Here is a 13,993-nt window from a genome sequence, read left to right as displayed (position 1 = left end):
TGGGGCGGGCTGGCAGTCATGCTGGCAGTCAGTGTATGTGTGTGTGGCCCTCACATCCGCTTGCCTCCCAAACCTCTACTGACAGCTTGGCTTTGCTGCCCATAACTGTCTCGTCTAAAATGTATGCAGGCTAAAGCTGTGCGTGTGTGCATTATTTGACGTGTGCCTTTATCAGACTGTGTTAGCATGTTCCAAATGAGTGCAATACTAAACAGAGAGAGAGAGAGAGAGAGAGAGAATTGATATTCATCCCACTTTGATTCAATTCAAACTAGATCACTAGAAAGATTCCTTATTTGAACAGTGTACATTTCCTTGGCGGTGAATTTCCCTTTTTATCCCTCCTCCCACTCTTGCCGTTTCTAACATGTGCCCCTGTGGTGTGATTAATTAGAACTGACACCGTTCCCAGATGCCGGAGACTTTTAAAAATACACAACCTGGAGATAAAGAGGAAACGAATGGAGCCCTGAAAGATTCAGTGACTCACTTTGCATGTATTCATTCATTAGAGAGGAACAGTAGGCAGGGCCACGGGCCCACAACTGTCTGCCCTGTCTAGGTAGTGAGACAGCGATGGGTACAGCTGGGAGATATTAATGCCAGGCTGCTATTAGATGTGAGAGAGAGAGAGAGAGAGAGAGAGAGAGAGAGAGAGAGAGAGAGAGAGAGAGAATAAGAAAAATAACAGGGGAACTCACTATTGCTTTTTCACTTTGCCTCTCCCTCTGCTCGGCCCTCTGGGACTCTCTCTTCTGGTAGTCCTGGCGATACTCCTCCCGCTTCAGACGCTCGTGTTGGTATTCCTCGTAGCTGTCGTACCTGCGGAGGGACCAAACGCATCACCTTCACTGTCCTCCACCGCCCTTCCAACATCCACCCTTCAATTTGACGCCCGCATTATGAAGCGTATCGGCTGAAAAACCCCACCAACGAGACGGGCAACATTTCTCAGAGGGGAAGGGAAACAAACAAACGCATTAATAAGAAGATGCCTCCTCCCCGCTGTTAAGGTTATGGATCCCACAGGAGGCCCGCGGGAGATGGTGGATAGCGGGAGAGGCGTACAGTTGGGAGTTGGGCAGCTGCCACTGTCAGCACTACTTGACGTCATTACTTTCTGCTTAGTTAGGGCTTCATCCGGGGGAAAGAAGTGCAACTTTTCTCTCTCAACTTCCTCGGCAGATTTGGCCATGCATTGGAGAGATGGGAAGATTGGGGTCTTTCCTGGTGTCGTCAGGCTTCTCAATAGCAAATCCTTTTGGAGCTAGGAATGAGTGTCAATATTTTACACTGCCTGTGTTTGTGCATAAGGGCATTTTACAGGGGTTCCACAATCCTGCTGGTTTTCAATCAATTCATGTTTTTGGTTAAAAGGCAAGGATGAAAACAACCATTAACTGCAGGGACTGGCTCATCAGACCAGAGCTGTTTACCCCTAGTTTAGTGTACGGGAATGTGGTGGACCCTTACCTTGGCCTGCGGCTGAGGGGGGATCTGGACTGAGATCGAGACTGCGAGTGAGGGCTTTTGTGGGTCCTGGATCGGTAAGTGCTGGAGTCCATGTTATGACGAGACCTGCAAAAACAGAATGCACATTAATCATCAAGATATCATCCAGGATATTTAAAAAAATGTGTGCATATCTGAAATGCGTATCTCTAAAAAACGATAATATTGTCTAGACATGCCAGTCACTGTACCTTGGCATCCCTAAATCGTAGCTTTTTCTTACAAGATGACAGACAGCCACAGTGTAAAATCTAACCATAAAAAAAAAACACATCACCAAAAGTCCAAATATATTCTGCTAATTTTTCTTAACACGTTTTCCTAGTTCTACTTAATTTGACTTGCTAGACTCTGCTTCTGCACAGTGCAGCTGGGAGATGTTCTCACCTTTTCCCCCATCAGGGCCAGTATATACATGAGGGGAAGGTCCTTAGGCCCCGTGGCCTAACTCTAAAGCTAGTAGCCCTACACAGAGTACAAGCTCTCATTGCTTAATTATTGAACTGATGCTGAAGAAGGGAGACTTGAATAATAGAGGGAGAGAAGCTAGGCAATGGTCAAACGTCCACAAAGTTAAGGAAGACAAGAGTTTGGAAAGAGAGATGGGGAGTCGAGAGTTTTGAGAGAGAGAAAAAATGGATTTGTTGAAATTGTTTCACTTTGAGTTCTTGAGATTGAGGTACTTTTACTCTGGTAAACTTAACCATAACCTTTTATGTGGTTATTTTTCCCCTGTTTTTCTTCTTTCAAGTACCAACCCTGACATCTTTAGAAACCTCGTGACTTTCTCGGCGTACTGTGTACGGTAAAGGACTTCAAAACAGAAGGCAAAACTAACCTCCATTCAGACCTTTCATTAACCCAGCAAACAAACTTAAACTCACTTATGAGCTTGAGGGAAGTGAATGAAGAATCTATCCAGTTTGCAAGGCACTCAATGCAAACTTGCTGACAAAGTCTCCTTATATGTGTCGTCCTACTCAGTACCTAAATCCCTTTAAAAAAAACACAGTACCCCCTCTGCTCTGATCAAAAGGAACCTTGGGTAATGTAGTTCTCTCGAGCTGCTGTGATAATACACACTGTTTTCAGAGGAGGGGGGTCCAGAACTAAACTCACTTCCCAGATTTGGCTTTCATCTTCCGGGACAAAGGGGGGTTCGCCTGGCGCTCAGCAAAAACAACAGCTGCAGCTTAAAACAACATGCACTGCATCAAACAGAGATCCCAGGAAAACGGAGGAGGAGATGAGAGAGACAAAACCTTGCCATGGGAAATGAGGCTTTGACAACGTCGAAGCAACCAAAGCACAGCGCCTCAGTCGCTTCATCATTTTTGTAGTTGCCTCTTTCTCATACCATTTTGATAGCACATAACTAATACACCAAACCTCCTTGTCTGGTATTTTTCAGTGGAACTGTGGGTCTGTATGTATCAAGCTTCTCATAGTAGGAGTGCTGATCTGGGATCAGTTTAGTCTTTTAGAGCACAGTGAATAAGATTATGTACATGAGGGACCTGATCTGAGATCAGCACTTCTACTCTAAGAAGAGTGATACATACAGCCTCTGCACTATAGTAAAGTACTGAGAGAGTTGAGCTTGGCTAGCCTCATTACACCAGCCAATTGCAATCCACTGTCCAGTAGTCAAGCCAGTAAGGATTCTCCCTGACCCTGCCACACTCTCCTATTGTTAAAGCCTCTTTCCTCTGGAATATAATGAGTCTCCCCGATGTTTTTAGTTCAAGCTGAGGATTCTGAAGCAGCTGAAGCTAAAGGAGGCCCCATACTGGGAGACTGAAGAGACTCAGAGCACAGGGCCTATCCTCTACTGACACGTCTCTGACAGCTGATGAGGCCTGTTGACACGACTGAGCTGTCCACCCCCTGCCGGGAACACTGTCAGAGCCGCCCACAACCTTTAGGCAATGCTCAAACAACGTTCGAACAACAGAGGGGAAACGGCACCCAGCAGGAGGGAATGAGTTGGCTGTGTTCAGATATCCACACTGGCATACTACTTAGAATGAAAGTAAGTAGTAGATCCATTGGGCAAGACGTAGTATGGACATGGGAACCTAGGCATGGTGAGTAGAGATTGAGGCTTTACTCACCTGGAGGAGGGGCGTCCGTCGGGTGAGCTGGAAAGGGAGCGCCTCCGGTGGTGGGAGGAGAAACTTCGGGACCGGGAGCGAGAGCGGGAGGAGGGGGAGCCCGAGCGGGGCCAGACAAAGTGTCTGGGGGAGAGGAGGAGGGAGGAGAGGGGCGAGACGGAGCCCCGTGAGGGGGAGCAGCTGGACGGCGAGCAGGACGGCGAGCAGGACTCGAAAAGCAGTTCCAGGGGGGTGCCCTCCCAGGGGTAGAGGTAGCGCCCCTCCACGCCACGTTCCTGGAGCTCAAGTTCCTCGTGGAAGGGCGGGAGGCCCGGGTGCAGGTACCCAGTAGAACCAGAACCAGGGAGCTTGCAGTAGTACTCGTCCCCAGCAGGGTTCTCCTCGGACGCCTGCGGGGCTACAACCTTCTCCCCTCCTCCCTGCCCCCCCCCTCCTCCACCACCAACTCCCCCCCCTTCTCACCCTGGCTGTAAATGGCTTGCTGGGGGCGGCCAAAGTGCTTGTTGAGCTCCGCCCGGATCTCCTGGTCTCGCAGGGGCTGCTTCCTGCTGGTGGAATGCTGGTCCCCATCTGGGGTCTGCGATGGGGGTGCTCTTGTCTGGGTGGTGGGGTCCGGTCCTGTCCCCAAGCGTCCTGCCCCTGAGCCTCCGTAGCCACAGGGTAAGAGCTCTGCTGCAGCTGCTTGGCCAAAGAGGATGAAGATGTAGGAGAAGATGTAGAAGAGGAGGAAGAAAAGGAGGAGGGTGGCATGGCTGAGTCCTTACATTTCACATGCCTGTCCTCCGCCATGACCGGATTGGGCATCAGAGGGGTTGTCGTAGTAGTCGTCATGGTAACAGTAGTATAAGCTGCGTTAGCCGCATTAGCGTCTGCGTCCCGTTTTGTGCTGGCCGCCGTCGACTGACAATAGTCGTGGTCGCTGAAGCCGCGGGGCTGGGCACCCCGCTTGCCGTTGCCGCCGCGGTGCTCCTCCTGGCAACCCCCTGTCGTTGCGGTGACCACTGAGTTGGGGAGGGCAGTGGACGCTTTGCTCAGCTGGGCATACAGCTCAGTCTGCTCGGGGCCCTTCCTGGAGGGACCCCCACCTAGGGTCGGGGTTAGGGCCGGGGGGCCGCAGGGGCCCACCTCGCTCAGCCGAACCCTCTTGCACGCCAGGGCAGGTGAGGAGCATGAAGACAACTTGGTTTTGAGTGATGCTTTGAAAGGGTTCTCTTGACTGGCTTTGTGGGGGGGCGTGGTAGGTGGTGTCAGACCTGGAGAGAGCGAGAGGGAGAGACAGAGAGAGGAAGAGAGAGAGGAAAGAGAGAGAAAGAGATGATAAAAGAATGGAATTATAATGCATTCTACCTCTCCACCTACCCCCCCCCTCCGTTTCCACTCCCCACAACCTGTTTATAGACAGTGGATAAACACAGGGGCTTGATTAAAATATTCACTTTCATTCCCGCTCCTAATCCTGATCCGTATTTTATTGCAATCTTGACAGATTCATGTAATGCTCTGTGTAACTTAATATGGTGGAGCTGCTACATGGCTGGGTTACCTCTGCCATCTCTCCCTCCCTCCCTGACCTTGGACAATCCCTCGTTCAGGAAGAAGAGAAAGCCACACATCCGCAGCGGACAACTAGAACACATCATCCTTTGAAAATATATAGCATCTCGACTTGAACCATCGAATGTAGCCTACGCGAAGACCTTTGGCTTCAGTTTTGAAAATCTATCACAAGTGTCCTATCGCTCAGGCTTCCTCTTTCTACTGCCAGTCAAGGTAGCGAGATATGTCAGTATTCGGAGGTACATGTTGCTATGGCGTGCCACTGTGCTGTCACACGATAGTGTCGGCTTGGCGCGGGGGAGATGTCTGACTGGTAATGGAGGCTCAGTGTCTGCAGGGGTAATGGGTTGTCATTCTTCTCAGATCCCGCCTGCCTCTCCGTGACTCGCGCCGAACCTGACCCCTCCTGACAGATTTACAGGCCGACAGATGGCAGTTATATGGGAATTCCTGAGACTCGTCTGCTTTATAGCACTGTTAATGCACACACACACAAACAACCAGCGCTAGGTAGGCAGTCCCTTTCCCTCTCTCTTGTCTCATCCCTTCTTTTCTTCCTGTCGGCCTTCCTCTCTGGATCAATCTCTCTGTCTCTCTCTTTCTCTGTCTCTCAGCATCTCTCTTTCTCTCACCGTCTGTCTTTCTCTTCCGGACTAATACACAGACAGACAGCCACACATGCATGTTCACACGGACACAGGCACACAATAACCGCGAACAGCCTCCCTCTCCGGAATGTATTTTAGACACTTTGAACACCTACGCTCCCTGTCTTTGCACATTTTATAAACGCACATTACTCTCCATCGCAGTAAATTGGACCAAATGACAGCTATCAGTTTCAAATCCAGTGTAAGAGTATTTAATGGGACGGCTCGGAGTCAGAAAAGAGAGAGTGAGAGAAAGACACAAAGAGAGAACAAGAATGAGAGAGAGCGAGAGAAAGAGCGAGAGAGAGACTGATACATAACAAGTTCAGTTTTGGGGCCATTTCCTGAGTTTGGCCTGTCTAATCCGACCAGCTTATCATCTACAATTATTATCTGGATTTTTACATTAAACCGAACCGCAAACCGCCGTCCCACTTCAACAGTCAGACGTGGACCGCCGATAGAGACACAGAGGCTTGATGCAGCATTTCAGAGCGAGAACTGAGAAAGAGGGCTATAATTATCATTACGCCAATGAAATGAGCTATGAATAAGGAAGGGATGGAGGGCCAGCACGGTGCCTGAGGAACTTCTGTTTCGCCAATGGAACGCCATCTGTGCAAAACAATGCGCACTAGGGTCATAAACTAGGAGCCATTAGCGCTGTCGAAAATAAATCAGAATTCGATAAATATGCGCCTCTCAGTCAAACGGTTCGTGATGGATGTTCGGCAGACACAAACACTTAACATATAGCCATTTTTTTTTTTTTTTGTCTTTTTCTTATTTTTTTTTCCTAATCTGTTTCTGTCCGGACTGTAAATTGCGAAAAGATTTCCAACCGAATGACTCTGACTCGGGGCTTAAAGAGTTGATCCTGCGGTAAGCCATGCAAATAGCAACACATAGACCCAAACCCCAGTGTCATGAGATACTGTAATTAAAGACAACACAGTGCAGAGTAAATCTATTAGTGAGAGGAGATTAGTCCTTCCAGTCAAATCTGTGGGCTGGTTCGGAGTAGTGAGGTTGCCTCAGGTTTACCTCAGTGACAAAACAATAACAACCAAGGGCCTAGGCCATAGTTAAAAGATGCTAGAGTGGTACGGTTAGCGGTTTAAAATCATACTATGACGACGACTCCTGCTACTCCTTGTATTATTACTAGTACTACTACTAGTACTACTACACCTACTACTACCATCACTACTGATAATAAAGAAAACACTTTTCACCCCATGTCATGGAAAAGTTTACAGCTGAAATGTTTATCTACTACTGGCCTACTATTACAACTCCTAATAAAGATATAAAAATGTCTCTCCTTGGCACGGAAAATTCCCTGTCCTGAAGGTGGCCCCTCCCCCTTTGGCTTAGCTCCTTTTGGTTATCAATTAAAGAACCATAATCTCCAGATCTACTCGAGCGGGGCTATTGAGCAGACATTAACTCAAGGGATCACAGAGATTTCATACCCCCCGTTTCTCCATATTCAGCGTTCCCGAGTCACTTACCGCACGGGACTAGACTAATCCTAAAGCGGAAGGGGCTCAATATCCATGAGTTTTTCCTTCTAATTGCTTTTCCCTAATATCTAATCCCAAATCTGCAAAGGGCAGTGGAGTCAGAGTTTGGCTTTATTAACTATGGCTGGAGCAGGAGCGCAGGGACACGAGGAGAATGGGACAGGATTTCAGTCTGCAGTCAGAGGCACACCCACACGCAGTAAAAATAAAGAAATATTAACAGTTTGATTGCTCCACAGCTCTTAATTCCCATTGGGTGTCCCCTCTGACCTCTGATGCTCATATACACACAGTGTTAAATGGCAAGTGGATCGAGGTCAATTGGAGGACCCCCCTTGGTGCATTGGTGTCCCACAAATGTACCCCCTCTCCAACTCTAAGGAGATGGCAGATCATTCCTATTGGTCCTCGTTCCCAAACAAAACGTCACCTTGCGTGTCAGGGCGAGTCTGGTGTGTTTACATCGTGGGCCCTTTATTTTCCCATCTAGTAAATTAATACCAAAAGTCCCATTGACGTAATACATTGTGAAGAAGAAGAAAAGAGCATCCATTTTGTTTTTATTGACCTGGAATGATTCATCTCAGGGAAGGAAGGGGGGAGTACTGAAATAATTACCTGCATAATTCACATACATACACAGAGAGAGAGAGACAAAGACAGAGAGAGAGACAGAGAGAGAGAGAGACAGAGAGAGAGAGAGAGCAGAGAGGAACTGCTGAAGCCTGGTGTTTTAGCTTTGGTTGACATTCTCTTCGTCTGGCTTTTAATTACCTTTTGTCTGTAGCTTCTCACCGACACACTTAATGAATAAGTATAGAATGCACAGGGATAATGACAATAATACTACTAAAATCACCCCGCGTTGACCCCGTTTGGAAAATGTCATCCTTCCCATAAATACCAAGCCTTAACATTGGACATTACCTTCCATGTCTCTAATCAAATTACCAGACTGTCTGACGAAAAAAAGAGACACAGATAATATCGGTCGAAACTGAATTACGTGGCAAAACCAATTAAAATAATAATAATGACACATCAATTGTCTGTGATGTATTGGTGAGCATCACAGTCAAAGAGCATTAAGATCGAAACTAGAGAGAGAGAGAGAGAGAGAGAGAGGAGTGGCAGTATATTAACTCTTCACAGAGAGAAGAAAGGGGATCTGTCTAATAAACCCAAAGGAGATTGGAAAGCTTAATCAATAGCGAGGCATATAAAAAAATGTCACCATGTGTCCTAGTCCTTCACCTTGAACTCTAAACTTTTATGAAACTATCAAGATGGTGTGAAAAGCCTTGAGGCAGTGACTGCAATTTAACCCCTAACTGGATTAGTGAGAGAACTCGGTTTTCCCATTATACCACTACAAAGCAGGGCGAGCTTCTGTCATTTGGGTGAATATTTGCATCAATCCCCACTCATTCATATATGGATGATCTTAATTCATACATTTCCTGAAAACACATGAGATGCTTACCTGGGGTTCCAGAGATCTCCACACTCAATGTGCGTTCAATGGTTTTGCTCTCAAACGGTGATCCCTTGTGGTCACTGAAAGACAAACGAGATTGAACACACCATTTTACACCACACAGGAAAACGTGACTTCAATAAAAAGGGCTTTGTGATCTTAGAAATGGAAATGAGAGTTAACAAAATGCCTCATTCTTGGTGCTAATTCTTTGTCTTTTTATTTGTCTTTGTTCTTTTTTGTTGTTTTCTGGTCTATGTAGAATGTTGAAAAACTCTTGCACTTACTTTGGAGACTCTGGGGTCAAAGGAAGTGGCAAGGTGGTTGGTTTGGCTGCAGAACACAAAGGAGCATGGGTAATTATTTAACTAGATAGATAACAAGTTGAAGCAGAAGAGATCAGGTCCAAATCTGCAAATTGATCTCAGATTTGGGCATTATGTTACAAAACCCAACCTAGTACGATTAGAAATATGCTCTCTTGCTATTGGTTTAGAAGAGCAAATAACCAATAGGCTTTCTCTATTGACCCTGTCCGTTTTTTTGGTTGACTGTTCACTTTGTGAGGCAGGATGAAGTGATGGCATTGGCACATGTGTTCAGAGTACACCGTTTGACACAGATATCCCACTCAATACAAAAAAATGAAATATGAAAACGAAATAGAAAACGGCACAAACAGTACACATGGCAATGGGAGGTGGTGATCCCCCCCCCCCCCCCCCATGAAGTAATTGTCGCATGCATTTGGAACCGAAAGCAGAGGAAGAAAGGAGAGTCGAAGAAGCTTGTGCAGTTGCCTGAGGCTCTGGCTGTCTCCAACTGCAGCTAAAGAGTGAAGCTCAGTTAGACATTAGAGCAGTACTCTGCCAAGACTAGCTAGGTAGACATTCAGAACACTCAGCTTGATCCAGCCAGATAGTGGTTGATTTAACAGATGCCATTATGTATCAACACGTAACAGGCCCCTCTCCCACCTCCCATTAAGTCAATCTTGAGACAAGGGTCTGTACCAATTCGAAAGAATGCCTTTTGGAATAGATGGTACATCTAGAAATGTATTTGTTGTTCTCGGAGTGATAGCTAGCGTCAAATTAGCATAGGGGTTAGTGTGTAGTCAAACTGGAAAGTGGTTAGAGCAGGAGAGGGAGAAAAGAGAGAGAGGGCGGGGATGCAGCGATGATTACCTAACAACAGGAGGCCCTGGTCATCGGGGTGCCTGCAGACTGCCTGCATGTGTAGGTGCTGCTGCCCTTGTGTGACGGAGGGAGTGGGGTCTGGAATTCTAGAATCTGGGAAGAGTGGGCTTGGCAGGCCCTGTGAGAGCACCATGGGGCTGCCCATGGCATCATCATCATCGCGGACCTCCTCCCCGAAACAGCCAGCCTGCTCCACCAGGCCAACCTTCGGCCAACCCAAGCCCAGCTCCAGCCCCAAATCTAGCCCCTGGTCTGGCTGGCTAACCCAGCTGCCTAGGCCTAAGCTCTCAGCCAACAGAGGGTCCGAATCAGGCTCCTTGGCCTGTCTGAGACCCCAGCTGCCGGGATTGATACTGACAGTCCCTCTGTACTTCTCCTCCACCTCAATAGCCTGGCTGGGACACTGATCCCTCTCCAGGACTCCAGAGCTCATTCTTGATGAACTGCTCTTGCGGGGCTGAGGGGTAGTAGCGGGCAGGAGCAAGTGGGCCCGATAGCTGGCGGGCCTCTGCTTGGAGGTCAGCAGCTGGCTAAGCAAAGGATGCCCCGGCTCCTCCTCTCTTTTCTTTATGGTCACTGTGATGTGCCTACGCGCTGCCGCACCACGGCCATGCCCGCCCCAGCACTCGCTAGCCTGAGTGGCAGTGCCCACCTCAGGGCAACGCCCACAGCTGCCTGTCTGACCCGTCTCTCTAGGAAGGAGAGAATAAGAATGCATGTACCTAATGAACCTAGCGGCTGCCAGGCGCCCCGCGTCCACCGCAGGCTGCGGACCTGGCGGCCTTCCTTCTTCACTGGACGGCCTGCGCTCCAGTTTGGGGCGGGCATGGCCACTGCCGTTCCTACGTGTTGGGGGGACAGGAGCGGGTGCCGCCGCGGGTTCGCACTGTCCCTCAGTGCCACCAGCCCCATGAGCGCAACGACGCCACTTCCCAGCCCCCACACCAGCCACACTACACTCGCCAGCAGCCTCACCTCGCTGGTGATGCTGCTGCTGCTGCTGTTGCGACACAACGGACGACGAGGACGACTTCTTCTTGGAGGCGATAGAGGAGGAGGAGGAGAGGGAGGAGAAAGAGGAGGTGGAGGAGGAGGACGGCGATGAGGAGGTGGAGGAGGAGGCGCCCAGCAGGCCGCCCTTGTCTTTGCCGCCACCCCCCCAGGCGCTCTTGGCGTCGCTGGCTTTGGTCTGGAGGAGGATGTCGTCAGTGGCAGTCAGGTACTTGAGCAGCTCGGTGCACGGGCGCCTCACTAGACGGCTCTGCTGCGGACAGCCCCCCCTCGGCTTGCTGTTCCAGGAGATCTCCGTCTGCAGGGGGAGGTAGAACGAAAGAAAGAAAGAAAGAGTTAAAATAGATTAAGGAAGAAAGAGTGAGGCTCAGCACAACGGGTCGGCCCAACTGTTTGGGAGGCGGTGGTGGGAGCGCCGCCCGCCCATCATCTTAATTGCGTGGCCCCCGAGCGGCACCGCAGCAGCTCTGTGCGCTCATCCCCTGTCCTGGGGGAGCCCTCATAGCTCCATGCTCCAGAAGTGGGTGAGTCAAAGGAACGGTTTAAAAATAGACTTTTCAGAGATGTGTTAGTTCTGTGTGTGCACAACACAACAGCTCCTGTATGCGCTGTTTACTAGACAACAACGCTACCAACGCATTCCAAATTATATTTTTTTAGAAAGCGCACCTTTTTCAGTAGTTTCTCCGAACAAGGAGGAGTAAACGAATGCATTATTTATGTGCTATCGTACTAAATAAGAATCGAATCTTCAAGAGCATTCATCACGTTCCAATGAAATACGGCAAACAGCAAAATACTGGAATCACAGACTTCATTTAATTTGTATTCCTGTGCCCATTATACAGCCACTAAAATACTACATTCATCTAAATGGAAAACCCATTCCCTCTACGGGGGGGTTAAATAAGACAACAGTCCCGATGCCTCGCCTGGAAAGCTGAACAGGCAATCAGCCTGTTTTTATTACGAGATTACAGTGGAGCAGAAGTTTAACATATTCCAAGGCCGGCAATGAAAAAACATCTGAGAACAGAGATGTTAAACAAACATGGAGGGGCCCTCGGAAGCGAGCGAACGGTGCGACTGGGTAGCTACCTTGACAACAGCAGGTGTTGGTCTGATCCGGTGGTTGCTGGCTGCATGGTTTTGTGCCTTGTCGCCTATGTATTGATTATAGCTGAGCTGGGAGTTTGCGGGCGCCAGAAGGAGCTTCTTCAGCTGAAAAAACCCCACACAGAACAGAGAAGAAAGGGGGGAGGAAGAGAGAATAGAGAGAAAAAGGGGTGAGTAGAGTTTACGCAAACTGCCGTTGCCTCTGAAATTTCAACATTTCACTCAAATAAACGATCAGAGATAGTCAATGCTTTTGCAAATGTGTGACTGAGGATGTTCGATTTATCTTGGTGTAGTTGTAACAACACAGAAGCCCTCATGAAGACAAACTCATTACTATCTATCAAGCAGGTCTTCTTTCTGTTTATTTACAGTGTTAAAAGGACAAGTCAACGAGAAATTATATAGCTGTGGCAGGTGTTTTGGGGTACACAATGGCCGTGCTTTACTAGTGTGGATAGGTTGGTCAAGCAGAGCCAGCATAAAATACAACGGACAATAGCTGAACAAAATAAACAATATTCCAGGTCAAACCCCCTCAGGAAAGGCCAAATCAAAGGGGTTATGTAGTCATGTTTTGTGTTTCGTAACAAATACACCAGTATGACCAACCTTCATCAGGAAACAGTCTATCTCCAATGATGGTTCTGGGATTAGTATGGCCCACTGACATTAGATGAGATGAGATGGATTTCCTTTTCTCATTACATCCCTAGCTTGATTTTGAGGCCTGTGGCATAGTGTCACCCAATCCAGACCCACCACTGTGCATGTATCATTACATTGGCGCAGCTAGTACGCTACAATGTAATTAGCACCTCACAGCTAACACTGATCAATTCGATTTGCTCTTTCATCCATGCATCTGAATCATGGCTGATCTCAGCCCACAGACAGACATGCACAAGGGGGGGCATGTGGGTTGGCGGCTGGGCTGCCAAAGCTGAAGGCCTGCAAGGCACACAGCCATTTTTGGTCACCGGCTGGCTTCGCTCATAGTGCCTTATCTGGTGTCGGCTGAGGCTCTGGCAAAGGGGGTGAAGGGAAGGGTGTGTGCTGGGGGATGAGGGAGGGGGCGGAACAGGGTCTTACCAAGGAGGGCTCCTCTGGTTCGGGGGTGTGCGGCGAACCGTCGGGGGTACAGGGACAGCTCTGGTCGCTGGCATTGGTCACGTCCCCATCTGCCAGGGCCTCGAATGAAGGCAATCCGTCCTCGTCCACTGGGATGCTGTCCAGCGTTTCTGTAAGCACTGCCAGCAAGTTGGCCTCATTTTCCTCATCTATCTTCTTAGGAGGAGAAGAGAAGAGGGAAGAGGGATGGAGAGAGAAATAGGACATTTTAGTTTAGAGAAGATGCTTTACCAGCGTGTGTATTTTTTTGCAGAAGGGGTTGGGAGGGTGGGTGGTAACATGCTTATGTTGTTAATAGAGTAGGCCAGTTTTGCAGTAAAACGGCTTTGTTCTGGAGTCCTATTTCTTTTAAAAACACAATTCTCTCTCTGCGCGCATGAGTCAGGCCTGTCACTCATATTTTAAGCATGCAGCTTACAGGACCAAAATAATATCTCCCCCAAAAAATCCATTAACAAGGGTGACACACGGCAAAATATCTAGGGGGGAGCAGATAGGGAAGGGGGGATGTTGAGTTGCCTCAATCCCCCAACTCTCCCCTCAGGAAAGGGAATGATAGGCTTGTCAAAAATATGTTTTCGAGCAATCCTCCGATAATGCGAATTGCTGCCTGTTAATGCTAAATTAATGTGTTTTTTTTAAGCGGCAGGAAAAGACAACTGACGTCCGTCGAGAAGCGTGTGTGAGGGGAAAGTTGCCG

The 13,993-nt window shown here is 48.5% G+C and overlaps 1 protein-coding gene across 1 annotated transcript in view; it reads right to left on the bottom strand.

The window, feature by feature from the left end:
• Nucleotides 1-13,993, bottom strand: part of LOC106577610 (peroxisome proliferator-activated receptor gamma coactivator 1-alpha) — a 44,265-nt gene that overhangs the window by 8,223 nt on the left and 22,049 nt on the right. The window contains 12 exon segments of the mRNA XM_045701351.1: nucleotides 702-822; nucleotides 1,474-1,578; nucleotides 3,627-3,784; nucleotides 3,787-3,840; nucleotides 3,842-4,054; nucleotides 4,057-4,238; nucleotides 4,241-4,879; nucleotides 8,843-8,916; nucleotides 9,124-9,169; nucleotides 10,024-11,344; nucleotides 12,145-12,267; nucleotides 13,255-13,449. Coding sequence (XP_045557307.1) covers nucleotides 702-822; nucleotides 1,474-1,578; nucleotides 3,627-3,784; nucleotides 3,787-3,840; nucleotides 3,842-4,054; nucleotides 4,057-4,238; nucleotides 4,241-4,879; nucleotides 8,843-8,916; nucleotides 9,124-9,169; nucleotides 10,024-11,344; nucleotides 12,145-12,267; nucleotides 13,255-13,449 — 3,231 coding nt within the window.

Source organism: Salmo salar, chromosome ssa18, assembly GCF_905237065.1.
Source record: "Salmo salar chromosome ssa18, Ssal_v3.1, whole genome shotgun sequence".
NCBI classification, from domain to species: domain Eukaryota; kingdom Metazoa; phylum Chordata; class Actinopteri; order Salmoniformes; family Salmonidae; genus Salmo; species Salmo salar.
Note: the sequence above shows the minus strand (reverse complement) of the source record. Positions and strands in the feature narration are given on the sequence as shown.